The 17,832-nt window shown below is 39.3% G+C and overlaps 2 protein-coding genes across 7 annotated transcripts in view; one reads left to right on the top strand and one right to left on the bottom strand.

The window, feature by feature from the left end:
* Window positions 1-17,832, bottom strand: part of trio (trio Rho guanine nucleotide exchange factor) — a 766,603-nt gene that overhangs the window by 417,760 nt on the left and 331,011 nt on the right. For 3 of the 5 annotated variants that reach the window (XM_069335893.1, XM_069335897.1, XM_045748387.2), the window contains exon 1: window positions 11,245-11,416. The exons of 1 other annotated variant lie outside the window; for it this stretch is intronic. In XM_069335893.1, coding sequence (XP_069191994.1) covers window positions 11,245-11,302 — 58 coding nt within the window. In that variant the 5' untranslated portion in view covers window positions 11,303-11,416. Of the gene's footprint in view, window positions 1-11,244; window positions 11,417-17,832 lie in introns of those variants that run through there. One more of the 5 variants, XM_069335898.1, reaches the window with a different exon arrangement.
* Window positions 11,638-15,367, top strand: LOC123762090 (U6 snRNA-associated Sm-like protein LSm5). Of its 2 annotated transcripts, none has more exons than XM_045748396.2 (3): window positions 11,638-11,780; window positions 13,649-13,845; window positions 14,719-15,367. In XM_045748396.2, the coding sequence occupies exons 1-3, from the start codon at window positions 11,744-11,746 to the stop codon at window positions 14,749-14,751; spliced, it is 267 nt and encodes an 88-aa protein (XP_045604352.1). In that variant the 5' UTR covers window positions 11,638-11,743; the 3' UTR covers window positions 14,752-15,367. The 2 variants fall into 2 exon arrangements, with proteins under 2 accessions (XP_045604352.1, XP_069192007.1); XM_069335906.1 differs by lacking the exon at window positions 11,638-11,780 and adding an exon at window positions 11,804-11,894.

Here is a 17,832-nt window from a genome sequence, read left to right as displayed (position 1 = left end):
CTACCCCCACACTCCTCTCCCATCTCCTCACACCACACTGCACCTAACGTGTACTACAGTTTACATGCCATGCGTTAACACAGTTTCTGTGGTGAGGGAGTGCCAAGAAGCCAACCTCGACACTGGGGATTCTCCCAACTGTGACGTCACGGTCCAGAGCGTTGTACTTGTCACCACTGATGTTCACAACTGATCTGGTCGCCCCCTCTCACCACTGGGTATTTCGTCCCACTTCGTCCTCACCCTAGATTCATGTGCAGCATTCATTAGTAGCACTGGACATGGGGATAGGGTGAAAGCGGGCTACAGTAGACGTCTCGTTGTGGGTGCTGACTGGCACCAGGCTGGTAGCAGCCTCCCACACCCAGCACCTCCCCTACACCCACATCAACCGCTGTCTCTTCCACCCACACCAACACCAGGCTGTTGACAGGAAGGTGGTGTGTGTTGTCCATCCCATCACCGCTCCGGCACTCAAGTGGGCGACGCTCCTCATGTGACTTGTGGCCCTTAAAAATACGGTAACTAGATGTGGTTCGATCGGGTGTGGGCGAGTGAGGACGGTATCCCCGGTTTCCTGTCACAAGCAAGTCTCTCTTCAATTTTGTTATAGATACATTTTTATAACTGCAGGTCTCTCCCCCTCCTCCTCTCTTCCTCATCTTCTCCTCTTCTCCTGCTTATGTCCCCGGTGTCTATTTCCTCCCTTCCTTTTCCTCTATCACCCAATCCCGCCCCCTCTTCTTTCTATCCCCCCTCCCCACTTTCTCCTCCTTCCTACCCTCTTTAAAAATGACTCTCTCGTCTCTTTATATCTCCCCTTCAATTATCGTTATAATCTTTTCTATTCTGTAACCACCATCCCCTCTCATGTTTTCATTATCCTCTTTATATTCTTTATATCTATCCCCCCTTCCTCTATATATCACCATCCCCTCTATTCCTCTCTGGCCTCCCCTTCACATGCCCGTCACTTCCCCTTCCTTGTCTCCTTTACAAACACAAATATTCATACACTACAAATAATGTTCACACATTAATCATAATGAATACAATGATTAGCATCAAATATATACTGTACACTATCATTGTAATAACTCTAAATTAACATCAATAGCCATTACAATGACTAGATCACAATAAGTGTAATACGTTTCGGTGGATATTAATGGCTGCTTCCTCGTATGGGTCAATAGGAGCTGCTTCGTATGGCTCGATGATTACCTTTATTCTTATGTAAGATCTTTTTTTTATTTGATGGAACTCCGTACAATCCTTTGAATGATTAACCCAATTTTTCATCATTAACAACAAGACGATACAAGCTTACCACACACACCAGCACAAGTAAGGCCAATCCTGGAGTATGTGGCCCCAGCATGGAGCCCGTACCTTGTCAAGCTCAAGACGAAGCTGGAAAAGGTTCAGAGGTATGCCACTAGGCTAGTTCCAGAATTAAGAGGCATGAGTTACGAGGAAAGGCTACGTAACTGCACCTCACGTCGCTGGAAGATAGAAGAGCTCGGGGAGACATGATCACCACATACAAAATTCTCAGGGGAATTAACAGGGTAAACAAGGATGGATTATTTAACATGGGTGGTACACGCACAAAGGGACACAGGTGGAAGCTGAGCACGCAAATGAGCCGCAGAGACATTAGAAATAACTGGTTCAGTGTCAGAGTAGTTAGTAACTGGAATGCACTATGAAGTGATGTGGTGAAGGGAGACTCCATACACAGTTTCAAATGTAGATATGATAGAACTCGAGCTCAGGAATCTGTACACCAGTAGATCGACGATTGAGAGGCGAGACCAAAGAACCAAAGCTCAACCACCGCAAGCACAACCAGGTGGGTGAGTACACACACACCTGTAATATAATAATAAGAGCGGCCTCAGCAAGAAATAGTAAAGCAGAGCGTGTGTGTATATTCAGAGTCTGACAGTAATCTGAGTTGGTCTCGGGCTCCAGGATGTTGTTGTTGTGACATTTGGCAGCAACACCGCTCCTCTCCGTCGCTCACTGGCAAGAATGTGGAGGGAAACAAGCATGGGAGGAGGGGTATCATGTCGCAGATGAGGGGAGTGAAGGGGCGGAGAAGGGCGGAGGGAAGGAAGGGAACCACATCACAAATACTACTACTACCAGGCTTCCGTTCCTCCCCCCCCCCTCCGTCCCCTCACACGCTCGTCGAGTACTTTGTCCAACAGCTTAACAGACCAGAGTGACTCTTATGGTGATCTCCAAAGACTCAGCAGACACTTAAGGTGATCTGACTGAGAATCTCCCACTTGAAGGCTCGCTCCAGTGCAGCCAGGGATGGGAAGAGGTCTTTCCATGATCAGAGAATCTTGCTCCCATCACAATGCTGACTCGTCTTGTCTTGCCTTCGTGGCCGACCACCCAATCAACAACTTCATCAGCCACACAACCTTACATGCAACATCAACAACACACAACATCATATATGATATTATTCGTCATTCTGCGCTTATTGTTATTATCCCATAACAACGTCAAATACAACCATATATATCGCCATACACATCCAGCAAGGCAATATATTACCAAATTTGTACTTAAAAGCTCTAAAAATCTATATAATATTACCTGTGAAGTTGCAGTACGTGTTGGTTTTCATTCGTTTTAATATACTGCAAATGTTGGGAGTTTCAATTAGCAACAGCTATCGGTCCAACATGACGTACCTACTTCGTAACGTAGTATGGATATGACTGACCCGCGACGCGGTCTCTTGGTTGACGGTCTCTTGAACCAGTTTGTCAGTTACTGAGAGCAACAGCAGCAGCTGCTGCTCTAGCACTGCCTCGCCCCTGATGAATTCTAATGGACAAAATATCCCCCTCGGCCGTCCCAAGTCCATCACAGTTACAAAAGGTTCCGTCAGATTTAGGCGTTAAAGACTGAATATACGATTCACAATATTTCTTACGGAAATGCATCATAAACCTTAGTTGACGTAAGGCAAGATAGCTCTGAATATATTGATAAAAGCCATGCAACGTGTTGGTGCAAGAATACCCACCACCAATACACCCATACACAAGCTCACACACAATAGCAGTAAAGTGTCAAACGTGTGTGGAAGCATCAGGGAGTGTGTATATATGAATGCTACACAGTATTCATCTATAGACATCCATATGTGGTGAAACACATGTGAAGAACCTCTCACACACTCACAGCTCCCTGACAAGAGGGAGCCAGCTTAGCTTAGCTGCCAACACCCACACATCGTGTCAGCAAGGCGGACAGCCCGCCCGCCTGCTTTCATACCTCTCACTGTATTTCCCACTTCTACACTTCCCTTCACCTATGCCTCTCCTTCCTCTTTACTCCCCATAAAAGTGTAAAAAAAAAACACACAAGAACAGCAACCAAATTCATCTTGGCTTCGTCAACTATATATGAGGCTAGCCTAGTGACCGGAGAACGAGCTCCACTGAGACTTGAGCGCGGAGCCAGTAGAGTCTGGGACGTGAAGCCCAGGGTGACCGAGTCCAAAACTCAGGTTTCATAAAATACTACTGACGCTACTAGTTAATTATAGCCAGGCTCACTTGCCGCCATTTATAATTCGCTTTATCAGGGACAGAAAGCCTGTTGGAGCAAGTGAGGTGGTGGATGCCGACACCGTCAGTAGTTTCAAAGCGTTATATGACAGTGCTAGAAAGACGGGACACCACGAGCGTAGCTCTCGTCCTTTAACTACACTTAGGTAATTACACACACACTTTAGGCTTGTATCGAGGTTCCCCCCCCCCCCCCCCCCCCAAGATCGAACTACTGATCCTCCACAGGATTCAACACCACAACAGTTACCTAGCTCCCTGGTACCTAGTTACTGCTCGATGAACAGTGGCACTGAGTGAAAGGAAATATGCCCAACCATTTCTGTCCTGCCCGGGATCGCAGATTATGAGCAAAGAACGAAGCGCACTGTACTACGATACCATAGTTCGTATTACTCCCCAACCAAAACAAAAAATACTTGTGGCTTATAATGTGGTGCAGAGAGTGTGGTGCCAAGGAATGATGTCTGCCAGAGCTCGGCCACCCCTGGCAATATTATGACACGCACTCCAGGTCTGACCCTGACCGCGCCCCCAACTTCCCCCCTCCACCAACACAACCCCTACCCTTCCCCAACACAGCCCCTACCCTCCCCCCAACACAGCCCCTACCCTCCCCCAACACAGCCCCAACCCTCCCCCAACAGAGCCCCAACCAGCATAAGCCACCCAAGCCATCCAGGGACACGATGCACACGTGTTCAGACAGTGGCGGGGTAATGCCACTGTTCCCATCACAGTGAAAGACAAGTAGGGGGATACTATAATGAGGGTCTTCCTGGTAGTCAGCTAGCTGGCTGGTGATGCAGTACACACGAATGAGACGCTTCCTCTGCAACATTGCATACAATGAGGAACACATTTCATTTTAACGAACTCGGCAACAGCACTGCCGTCGCTTCCTTCCCCGGAGTGGTCGGGGGCTGCCCGACCAGAGAATTGTTAAGCACCCCATTTCGTCAGAGAAGGGGGCGGAATGGGGTGCTTACCAGTCTAATTCCCAAGATCTAACAGTCACTTTCACAGACCGATAACGATAAGGAATATAACACATTAACAAGGCATTCGCGAATTAGTTGGGGGGGTTTCACTACCACCTGATTGGGATACATTTTTACTAAGGAAACCAGTTAAAACAGACTGAAACTACCGTAATTCTCGAGGAGATTCGAACTCAACACCTCTAGCACCCCGTCATCGCCAGCGTCCACGTACACTGATGTATTTAATTGTCCGAACCTAATATAACCGAGTAGCCAGGGGCCAGATTCGCGAAAGCACTTACGCAAATACTTACGAACATGTACATCTTTCCTCAATCTTTGACGGCTTTGGTTGCATTTATTAAACAGTTTACAAGCATGAAAACTTGCCAATCAACTGTTGTTATTGTTATAAATAGCCTCCTGGTGCTTCGGAGCTCATTAACTGTTTAATAATTGGAAACAAAGCCGCCAAAGATTGAGAAAAGATGTACAGGTTCGTAAGTGCTTGTGTAAGTCCTTTCATGAATCTGGCTCCAGTTCTCCCGAGTGTTCCCAATCTCACCAAACTGCTGTATTATCGCCCAAACCTAGTCTATCCGAGGACCCACTTACAGACACCGGGACATGCCGTTCATTTCGCGAGCCGCTATCATTTATAGTACATCAGTTTTTGCCCTTAGCATTAGGTACGTTCAGGATGATTATGCATCATGAGCGCACCTGCACGATTCACTAGCTACATGAATGTAATTGCATGACCCACCAGATACAATGCATCTACAGTTGCTCTGTTTACAAGCTGCGAAAACTGTGTACTTAGATCTGCACTATATCACGGCAACGGTACATTTACTGCCAAGGTCTATTTACAACTGCTCAACTGACCAGCTCCGAGTCTTGCACTGGGGAGTTTTCCTGTAATACCCCATAGAAAACCACCATGGAGGGTTGCTTTAACACTCGTACAGTACCCGGTAAACCGGGGCAACATACGAAGAGAACAATCGGCCGCATGAGGGCAAGGAACGTTGTACGAATGGCGATGAGAGCAACGACAGGCAGAGGTAGAGAAGCCAGCCATGACCCTGTACAACAGCAGAATACCGCTTCCTTATGCAGACGAGGAGTCACAATAACGTGGCTGAAGTATGTTGACCAGACCACACACTGGAAGGTGAAGGGACGACGACGTTTCGGTCCATCCTGGACCATTCTCAAGTCGATTGTGTCGATTATTTGTATACACCAACATTGTGTCAAGCACTCATTTATATTTCTTAACCTCTTGTCATATATTCTCTGAAGCACTAATGAAGGTGTAACAACTTTCTTCTTTTGATAGGAGGGCTCAAAAAGTTTGATAGAATGGGAAAAGTTGGATTGTACCAAGAAAAGTTTTTTACTACACAATAATTTATCAAGAATTAAGTTATCTTACTTGTTTTCATTAGTTTTAAACATATACAGTATACATCTTCTGTAGTAGACAAGAAAGTGTTAAATCTAGCTAAATTTAGTAATTATACACCCTACTGTACACTGCTTCCAGCTTAGCTCTGAAGTTAATTTTATGTTACCAGACCCTTCAAACACGTGTCAATTTTATTTATACCATTGATCAAGACTAAATATATGAATAACAATAAACAACTGTTATTAAAACGGACAAGTCATATGTTATAGTTTAAACCAGATGCTAGAAATATACTTTTCTTTCAATAAATGTTAAACAGTATCATACATCAAACTACTGTAGATATGATTTGATTGTAGCTGATTGTGGAAGATATTTCCGTTCTCCAGAACATGGAAGATATATTTACCTCAAGGCCACCATCTCTTGTGGCCTCAACAGGGACAGGAAACTGACAGCTTATCAAAGGTCCCAAAGGTTTATCAAAGATATCTTACTTAAAAAAAATAGTACTGTATTTTTAAAAATAAAATTGCCCCCTTCCAACTATATATACGGAACATTAAAATCTGAGAATGGTGGGTGTAGGGGGTGTTTGAGCTTTAGGCATAGGGTTGGTGTAGCTGAGATGTGAGAGGGTAGTGAATATATGGGTATATTGTGGGTAGGTGTGTGCATATGGTACATAGGTATGGGTAGTCTATAGTACAGTAACTTAAAATGACAAACTACAGTATATATTTAATTAATAAATAAAATATTGCAAGATTGCCTACCATTAGAAAATAAATACTGTACAATAATCATCTTAGATTAGCACTAATTTCTGTATTCTGAATATACAAAGACTAAAATATTATTTGTGAATTAGTGATTTTGTTGGGAAAAATTGTCACACAGATCATTCATCTTAGCTATACTGGGTTCATTTAATTCAAATTTTATTCTAAAACAGGCAAAAACTATTTCAAGTATTGAAATGTATGCCTAACGTATAAGCATGCGTAACAAATACCCATTTTAGCAGTACAGTACCTGTATTGTATTATATACATTTTTATATTTATTTGGTCATTAGCTTCGATACAAAAATTTGCACAACAATAAGTTTTACATGGAATTTTAAATTTATTTACTAACATTTGGTGAAGATAACTCGGGTGTCAGGGAGCATCCATGGCAAGGACAGATGCAAGATACCACATGAGACAAATGCCTGTCCACCTTGAGAGGTATTCAGACTAAACAAATAGTCGTTTTCTCCAAGAGATATTGACTTCGATGAGTTCTATTTCATCAAATTTGTGCTTTCCTGTACAGTACAAAAAAGTATTTGTACTGTATAACTGCCGAAGCTGTTATAAATTTCTTGTCGGGGATATGCAAGTTATAGCAATGATTATATGTGTAATGGAAATCATCAAAAGATTAACATGCTTTTATTGCTAAAGTTTAAAATCTACAGTATATGTAATTACAGTGTACTATTCAATAGCAAATATCTCTTAGATTTTGTTAATGCAAATGATAAAATATGCTTTTGAAAACATTGTGAAATTTGAGAAAATATTACTTAAATACAGTATACCTGTACTATATTTTGTTTTTAGCACTTCAGAAACAACAGGAGCCTTCTGTTATTTGTCATTGCAACTGATCATAATGCACATATTGCTGGAACAAAACTCCTGCCATTCAATTTATCTGTTAGATCAAGTTCATATTTGAGACATACAAGTGACCCTCCATGCAAATCCAAACCTAAGTAAACCAAACTTTAATGTGTGTGAGAGAAAATGAAATTAGGCTCCAGTGATCTCAAGACATCAACTTTTACCTACTCTTTACTAAGCAAAAACATATATTTTAACAATACTATTAATGCTTTCCCAGTTTCCAGCCAAAAGACAGTACCTACGTCCAAAAATGCTTGTGAAGTAATGTGCAATGATGCATAAAGATAACCCAACACTTTGCTACTACAAGAATACAGCAATGGTGGGAGCCCAGCTTGCTGCTGAATCTACTGTACATAGCTTTGAAATTTCCATACCATATCAAAACTTGGTACATAAATACTTATGCTATCTGTATAATTCCAAATACACATAATGCAAACTGCACAAATTGTGCACAATAATTTACAAAGCAGACCAGCACTGAAATATATACACGTACAATACCGTACAGGTAAGATAATTTAGTTTCACCTTAAAATCTACAGGTCATATAACTCAATATTTTAAAAGTAAGCATTCGCCTGATACTGTATGTATGACATTACATTTCTCCCTAACATTATGTGTCATCACTCAGAAAATAATTGTGCTTTTCAACAAAATAACAAGCTTGTGATGTGTAGTACAGGGTGTATATACAGTATACTAAACAACATGACTTATTACACACTGTTCTAATTTTTTATGCAAAATAAGCAGTGTATAGGTACTGAAAATAAATACTGTAGTTACAGAAAATTATAAAAATTTATATTATGGTAGCCTATATTGCCAATTTACAGTTTAAGCCCCTTGTGTATTTTTCAAATCCTTGAATAATAGACATTCAATTTCTTACCAGAAACAAAATTTATAATAATCCTATGTAAACTAGTGAAATCCTAATTCAGTCAGCCAATAGTGTGGCATCAGGATGTGTTATAGCTCCGTCATTTGGACTCAAGACACACACATCAACTTCTGCTTTGAGTCTGATCTTATGTATTTCAGGACTCCAAAAATCACTTTGTGAATGATTAAGACTGCTAAAAATATTAACATTAATAGGTACTGTACATAAATTTTATTTAAATTGATTATTAAATATTTATTCCATAATCAAATATCATAATTGGTTTATTTTAAAGTCAACCAGAAATTTAAACACATCAAGGATATACAATGAGCTATTCTTTGTTGTTTTGACCATATCTTTCTATTTACTATGAACTTCCTTTTGGGTAATACCATTATGTGACAGTAATGGGAAAGTGGTCAGGATCATAGATTAATTGTTTATCGGATTTGCTTGCCACATGTTTTTTTTTTACAAATTATAAATGCCAGAGGCATGAAGATATGACACTATTGTATTCTGTAGTCACCAGCCATGATATAATTAATAAATTCAGTTATGGCCATTTCTTTCATTTAAAGGAACTAGTAAAGCAATGTTGTCACCACAGCAGTTTGAGGTACCAATAATACAGCATTTTATGTGTAAACTATTATTTTAATTACTTTATGACTTTCTGTAATGCAAATCATACATTTTAGTATGCCTCTCTACCTTAACCCTATTACATCTTCTTCATATATGCATATGGTACATGCATTTTGCAATGTTCTCTTCTCCCAATGATTGTACAAGTAGGATATAGTGAGAGATGTCATATCTGAGCACCAATGTTTATGATTTTGTCAAGGCTCGAATGCCGTTTCTTAGACTTGATGCCTGGCAGTGGGTTCCTAATATACAAATAGGGCAGCAGGAAAGAGACACTGAACTACAGGTCAGTGTCCTTACCTTGTATACCATGCAAGGTGATGGAGAAGACTGAGAAAAAACCTAGTGACATATCTGGAGAGAACAGACTTTGTGACACACCACCAACATGGGTTCAGGGATGGCAAATTTTACCTCACAGGTTTAATAGAATTCTATGACTAGGTTACAAAGATTAAGCAAGAAAGAGAAGGGTAAGCAGAATGTATTTTTTTGGGCTGTCGGAAAGCCTTTGACGCAGTACCTCATAAGAGGCTGATGCATAAGTTCGAGAAACAGGCAGGAATAACAGGTAAGGTGCTCCAGTGGGTAAGGAAGTACCTAAACAATTATAAGCAGAGTGTTACTGTGAAGGGTGAGACCTCAGAATGGCCTGACATTACTAGCAGAATCCCACATGGGTCTGTACTTGAACCTATCCTGTTTCTGATATATGTAAATGATCTTCCAGAGGGTATTGACTCATTAATACAGTAGTTATAAATCTTCACAATGTTTTCTGACGATGCTAAAATTATGAGAAGGATTAAGATAGAGGATGGCATGAGCCTAGAAGATGACCTGGACAAACTGAAGGAATGGTCTAACAAATGGCTATTAGAGTTTAACTCAAGCAAATGTAAAGTAATGAGGATATGTATAGGGAGCAGGTTAAATACACAATATCATTTGGAAGATCAAATCTTTCAAGAATCAGGGATAAGAAAGATCTGGGGGTTGATATCATGCCAGAACTGTCTCCTGAAGCCCACATCAAGAGAACATCAGCAGCAGCACATGCTAGAAGGCCTTCAGAAACTTGTGTAAGGAACCATTTAGAACCTTTTATACCACATATGTCAGACCAGTCCTGGAGTATGCAGCTCCAGCGTGGAATCCGTATCTAGTCAAGTAAAAGACTAAACTGGAGAAGGTTCAAAGGCATGCTGAACCCAAGTTAAAGGGTATGATACATGAGGACAGACTATGGGAATTAAACCTCATGTTGCTGGAAGACAGAAAAGTTAGGAGACATATGATCACCACATACAAGATTCTCAGAAAGATTGATAGGGTAAATAAAGACAATATTTAACACAGGCGGAACATGCACAAGGGGACAAGTAAAAAATGAGTACCCAAATGAGCCCCTGAGACATTAGAAATAACTTTTTCAGTGTTGGTTAACAAATGTAATGCATTAGGAAGTGATGTGGTGGAAGCAGACTCCATACACAGTTTCAAATGTAGATATGATAAGAGCCCAAATGGCTCAGAAATCTGTACACCAATTGATTGACAGCAGAGGTGGGACCAAAGAGCTAAAGATCAACCCCATGCAAACATAATTAGGCGAATACACCTGATCTCTCAAACCACGCCCAACTGAACAACTGCTGCTCATTTTGATGTTTTTCTATCTAATTAATCTCCATAATATCAACAGCACCATGAGCAGGTGTGGCACTTGGCACTAGGTGAGGCACCACACAGCAACAACCACCGTGTCCCTCAAGAGTAATGTAAACAAAGAGGCTGTCAACAAACAAATTCTTCACAGATGAAGTTCGGCATCTTGTGTCAAACCGTTGTGTCAGCAACAACCACGTAATGTCTCGTCAAGACCACATCCAATTACTTAGTTAGCGTTATATATCAGGGAAAGCAAATATCCGATAGTGTCAGCGCGACTCTAAACATAATAGGGCGCTTCCTGTAGAGCGTTATCCATTTAATTGTTGAACATATTCAGTGTACTCACCACTTTTGAACACCTCGGGGGTGTCAGGGTCCGACGAATCATCGCTGAAGTGTTCCATATTGAAGCAGTTGTGAACAAGCTCCAAAAATTTCCGCTAGAGCTACATCGTTACACCCAAATTCGATCACTGACAAAACAAAACGCCATGACAGATGCCGCTGTAGGCTATACACCTTCACTATTTTCCTGTCACAGCTCCACTCATTAATTATGACAAGACTTATTTCTCTAAGTGAAGAATACGTTTGCCTACATATCGTTACATATATTTCGAATACAAAATTTAAGTATGTTTACCGTGTTTTAAATAGCTACAAACACCCAGTTAAGGAGAAACAAATATTGTAAATATATCTTACTTTTTAAACTTACTTGCACACGATCTTTGTTATAATAAATACAGAGTGTAACAACTTGATTATATAAATAACACTGATAATATTTGCAAAATAATACTTTATTTATAGTCATTCAGAAGGTTGTACCCCCGTGACCAGCGATGGCGGCTCCGAATCCCTCCACACTTCTGCCTCTTGGTAAACTGCTCTTCAATATATTTACCTTATGAGTTACAATGCTGCTTTCACAGTGGCCAAGTGATGTTCCTGTATTAAGGTTCCCCCTGACATGTCAGAGGCAGGCTTCGATAAGTTAGTGTCTATGCAGTGTGTTCTTGGTGCCCGGCCGACCCCGGTATTGACTTGGATTTAAAATTAATATGTTTTTCTCAAGACATGCTGCAGTAAATATTAACTTTAATAAACGTACCTAAAGAAGTATCCATCCCATTCTTAGGTGTTTTGTTTGGCGTTTAAAAGTGACAGGTGCTCTAGTTTGTCTAGGATGGTTTGTACATTTGGCTTAATTTAAGGGATACAATTCACATAATAATAATAAAGTACATAATTTAAGGGATACAATCCACATAATAATAATAAAAGTACATACTAGTGAACAAATCCACAAGGGCAGTGACGAGAATTCAAACCTGCGTCTGGGAGCATCCCAGACACTGCCTTAATCGACTGAGCTACGACAGGGTTAAAAGGGTTGTGTAAAAGCCTGGTTTGTGCCTCGGAGAGGCTACGGGATCCAGTAAATTCAGTAGAACTTCGGTTTCAACCCTTTTAACCCTGTCGTAGCTCAGTCGATTAAGGCAGTGTCTGGGATGCTCCCAGACGCAGGTTCGAATCCTCGTCACTGCCCTTGTGGATTTGTTCATTTGATGCATCACATTAGTGTGATCTCTGTGTGTGGTACATACTATTACATACAAAATGAGTTACAAACAGAATGTTGGATTTCTAGATAGAGCAAGTATATACTATGTCTAAACCTACTAATAATGCTGCTGCTATATACAAGCAGCAAGCAAGTATGCAGCAAGTATATACTATGTCTAAAGCTACTAATAACATCGTACAAATCTTAATGTACGTTGTACAAAAGATGGTTCGCCATCGGATTTTAATACCAACTAACCCAGCCAGTCACAGCCTAATCTAATCTAATACATCCTAACCAAATTCTGTATACAATTTTGACAAGAAAATGAGCTTTGTCGAACCATCTTGTATACAATTTGACTTTACCTCGGTTGGCGACTGACTCATCTAAAGGTTCAAAAAGGACTCCAAGTCATTCAGTGTCATTCTTATTCTTTAAAAACTAATACCTGTATACTAGTACTTTGCCCTAATGTAACCAAGTCTAATCCATCCTAACCTAACCTAACCTAATAAAAATAAATACATTTACTTATGTATATGTGTGTATACCTGTATACATACTAATAATGGGACAATACTAAAATTTGACAATTCAAATACTGATGCCAATTCCACTAAAAAATCTCAATTCTGATACCATTATCGATTCCGATTTTTGTTAATATGTTGAAGTTGGATACCTAGTTTTTTTTAAATTATTGTGTTTTAGTTTGGAAAAATTAACTATTTACATTATGAGCATGGTAAATGTATTAATAATATAATAGATTAAAGGTAAGTTATTGGACTAGGGGGACCACTATAAACCTAACAGGTTTCTTGTCCCAGGAAATGAGAACGAACCTATGTCCTAATTGGGTTACGTCTCAGGAGCTTGTCGTACATATCAATAATGTTTTGTGTATCAAATTTGAATGTCTGGTAGATCATTTCATTTTATGATTTCTATACAAGGTCATTTACACTCATAATTTCCAGTAAAGATATAAATGTTTTACACTGTTTTAGAAACTAAGTACCAAAGAGATTGTACGGGAAAACAAACAAATAGAATATATTATTTTTATGCTCGTCAGCCTTGATTTTTTTTATAGTGTAGATAAGTAGATGAACATACAGTATCTGTGCAGTATTATTTTTATAATAACATTTTTCCACTGGATCTATGTTTTCAGAGTTAGTAGATAAATGTATTGGTTCTCGTATTCACATCATCATGAAGAGTGACAAGGAAATAGTTGGGACTCTTCTTGGCTTTGATGACTTTGTAAACATGGTACTTGAGGACGTGACTGAATACGAATCTACACCAGAGGGACGAAGAATCACGCAGCTTGATCAAATTCTTCTCAATGGAAACCATATAACAATGGTAAGACAGAGGTGTCAGATTTTAGTGTTTATTTTTATACCATTCTTCAGAATGAAGCTGAATTGGTTCTTATGATTCAATCTAAAAACTGCTTTGTGTACTTACATTTGTTAAGCCCATAAAGTTTATGAATTTTAGCTTCCCATCTCTTACTTGAATTGTTTAATGTTCATTCTTTAAAAAAAATTTGGAACTGAAACTAATACAAAATAATGTAAGCAAACCACAAGTTAAATTGAGTTAAATACTGTATTATAATTTATATTTTCCTCATCTTCTTCTTGCCGGCACATATTGTACCCCATTTACAGGAATATATTTATTATATTGGGCAGTTGCCAGTCCTTGGCCACTTCAGGCAGTTAATGTATTGGTGTTAGAAGTGCAATTAAATATACCATTCAATAAATTTTTAGAACAATCTATGATGTAAATTAAAAGAGAAGTTTTCTATAAAATGACAACTACAGTATCTTCCTAAAGATACACTGAGATACCGCCTCTGCAGGTTCTCAGCCAGGTGGCTATATCACCTATTTTTAGAAAATGTAATCCATATAAACAGGCATATTATAATCTATATTTGCCTTCCTTTTCAACAGTACGGTATAGCACAACATTTCTATAAGAACATACTTTGTGTCCATGGACTCAAATGGCTAAGAACTGGCCTGGTTTCAAGCCAAGAATTGGAACTAACTTCTGGCCATGAATTGGTATCCACCCCCACCAAGAACACACAATGTGATCAGGAATTGAACCCCAACTTGTTCTAGAGTATTTGTAAATAAACATTGACTAAGGTCTTTCATTTAATATGATAAATTTTGTGAGTTCGAGGGACATTATTAATGTTTTTTTTTTATTTTTCAGCTTGTTCCAGGTGGTGCGGAATTAGTAGACTAAAGAAAATGCATAATTTGTTTCTAAAATGTGATACCAGTATCATCTTGTGATCTTGGAATACTCTAAAAATGTGTAGAGAAGAAACCTAATAAAAGGCTAGAGACTTTGCTACAATAATTCATTCTCAGTTGATTTTAGTGAAAAATGTATTGCGCTTTTCATGTGGGGTCTCATTGTGTATTTGTGCAAAGAAAATTTTTATTTTGGGGGAAAAGTAGCAAAAACATTAATGAATATCAAGGAAATAAAATACATTTAAAAAAATTACAATCTTGATTGTATGAAGAGCTGTGATGCAGATCCTGCAGATGACAAGTTACTGGACTTTTTTGTTCTTAAGATCTAAAAGAATTTAGTCTTTTTGTGACATGTGTACTTCAATTACCAGAATTTAGAGAAATTTTACCATATGAAATGGTGTAATATGTGAGCTAAAAAGATTTGATTACTTTTGTTTAATTTATATGAAATTTAAGCTTTTTCAGTAACTGCTGAAATTCTAATAAAAGATGTTTATTCCTTCTGATGGGCTAATAGGGGCAAGATTTTTTATTTCTTGTTGGTGTAACTTCATGTGTGTGTGTGTGTACTTTTATACAATAAAGTTTTGACATTATGTTGCTACCATCATATTCCTAATACTGTATGCTTGTTGTTAATTATTATATTTGTAGAAAAGCTTGCACCCACTTCTGTAGTACACAGGTGACTAGGTGAATACATAAATAAGGAAAAAAAACAGGCTTTTGTAAATACTGTACTGAACATACACAGCTCATGCATATTTTTGCACTGAATAAAATATAGATCTAGTGCATGAGTTTGGTTGTAATTTTTAACATATTTCTGCAGATACAATATTACTGTAATGACAATGAAAGATTTCTGTACTTCCCAAGTTATTATTTTTAGTAATTTCATGACCTTGGGTGGAAAATGAGTAACGCTGAAATGTACGATTTCAATGTTTTTCAATTTCTGGTACTGGTAAATTTCAATTAATAACCTCAATATCAACAGAACCCCACCATTATAAAACAACCACCAACAATGAGCTTAGATTAACTACCAGTTTGGGTACTTGTGTACCTGAGCCCACTGCCACCAGACAGCATAACTATACACCCATTTAGTGCAGTATTTTGGAACCTGGTTGTAAAATGATTGATGGATTGTATTCTAGAAAAATGTAAACGTGAATTATCCAAAACCAATTCAAGTAATTGCTTCAGGTCAAAATCTCCTCATTAAAAATGCTGTCGAGCTACTCGTAAGGCATGAAACAATCAAAATGATAGTACTGTACAGTATTTACAGACTCCTAAAGAGTCACACTAGAGATCACAGCTCTACTAACTCAGAAAAACATATAAATTATCAATGGAGGAAATTTAAAAGCCAAACATCATATCTTCAAAAGGTCAGGTGTAGCACAAATAAGGAACAAGGGTTTCAAGCTCAATAAGCCACAATGTAGGCCTGAAAACAGGAGATGCTTTTTCATCCATGGAACTGCCTACCCGTTGAAGACGCAAAGCCCAGAATTCTGTTGAATTTTAAAATCCAGCTAGAACAAATTATAAGGACAATCAATCCACACACTAGAAAATGAAGGGACGACGACGTTTCTATCCGTCCTGGACCATTCTCAAGTCGATTGTCTCGACCATTCACAATCGACTTGAGAATGGTCCAGGACGGACCGAAACGTCGTCGTCCCTTCATTTTCTAGTGTGTGGATTGGTTAACATACTTCAGCCACGTTATTGTGACTCATCGCCTGCATCAGGGTTAAACGTTTAAATGCCCAAAGTTTCTCTTCTCCCGTGGGAATAGAATTAAAGGCCTTTCAGTTCAGACCCAAATACGCTGAAAACCTCAATTACAGCTCTTTCTAAAAGTTTTCTTTTTATAGCTAACACATTCTTCGTAAAGGATAAACAATATCCATGAACGTAAAATTCAGTACATTGCAAACACATGAAAGAATAACTAACACATCAATATTATAGTGTATCCACAACCCTATACGTTTCTTCGTTTTCTTTGGAATAACGAGACAGTACAGAGGACGAGAACAGTGTAGGATAGACTAGCGCGTTTTTCAAGATAATAATATAGTTCATTGTACTCATTTAGTTGTGCTTGCGGGGGTTGAGCTTTGGCTCTTTGGTCCCGCTCTCAACCGTCAATCTACTGGTGTATAGATTCTTAAGCCTACTGGGCTCTATCATAGCTACATTTAAAACTGTATGGAGTCAACCTCCACCACATCACTTCCTAGTGCATTCCATAGAGTTAATTACTACTCTGACATTTAAAAAGTTCTTTCTGATGTCTCTGTGGCTCATTTGGGTACTCAATTTCCACCTATGTCCCCTTGTGCGCGTACCACCCGTTTTAACTAATCCATCCTTGTCTACCCTGTCAATTCCCATGAGAATTTTGTGTGTGGTGATCATGTTTCCCCGAGCTCTTATCTTCCAGCGACGTGAAGTGCAGTTCACGTAGCCTTTCCTCATAACTCATGCCTCTTAATTCTGGGACTAGCCTAGTGGCATACCGCTGAACCTTTTCCAGCTTTGTCTTGTGCTTGATAAGGTACGGGCTCCATGCTGGGGCCGCATACTCCAGGATTGGCCTTACATATATGGTATAAAATCCTGAGAATTTCTTATAGAAAATTCTCAAAATTCCTATCGGGGGACAGGAAGCCAGAGTGTATTCATACACGTTTGGCTTTTATCGAGGACAGGGCGGGGGGATCGAGGATCGAGGGGGATCCATTGGATTATAATCCCATGGAATTGTGCAAGTACCTATATACAGGTTGATCGTTGCACAGTTTTGCGACCTGCGTTATCGTAACACTCTGGAGCTAGTCTGAAGTAACGACCTTAACATCTTGACTCAACGGAGGTCGTAAATCTCCACAACGTAGTCGCAAATTTTGGCGGGAGAACATGGCCGACCTTTCCTCACTGTTGCAATTCTTTTTGGTGTACACTCAAGGAATGTATGAAGGTTAGCATCTCTATTCATATTTAATATTCAAACTCAATTCACATATGGTGTATAGTG

This window comes from Procambarus clarkii, chromosome 34 (assembly GCF_040958095.1).
Source record: "Procambarus clarkii isolate CNS0578487 chromosome 34, FALCON_Pclarkii_2.0, whole genome shotgun sequence".
In the NCBI taxonomy this organism is placed as follows: Eukaryota; Metazoa; Arthropoda; class Malacostraca; order Decapoda; family Cambaridae; genus Procambarus; species Procambarus clarkii.
This window is presented reverse-complemented; position numbering and strand designations above follow the sequence as displayed.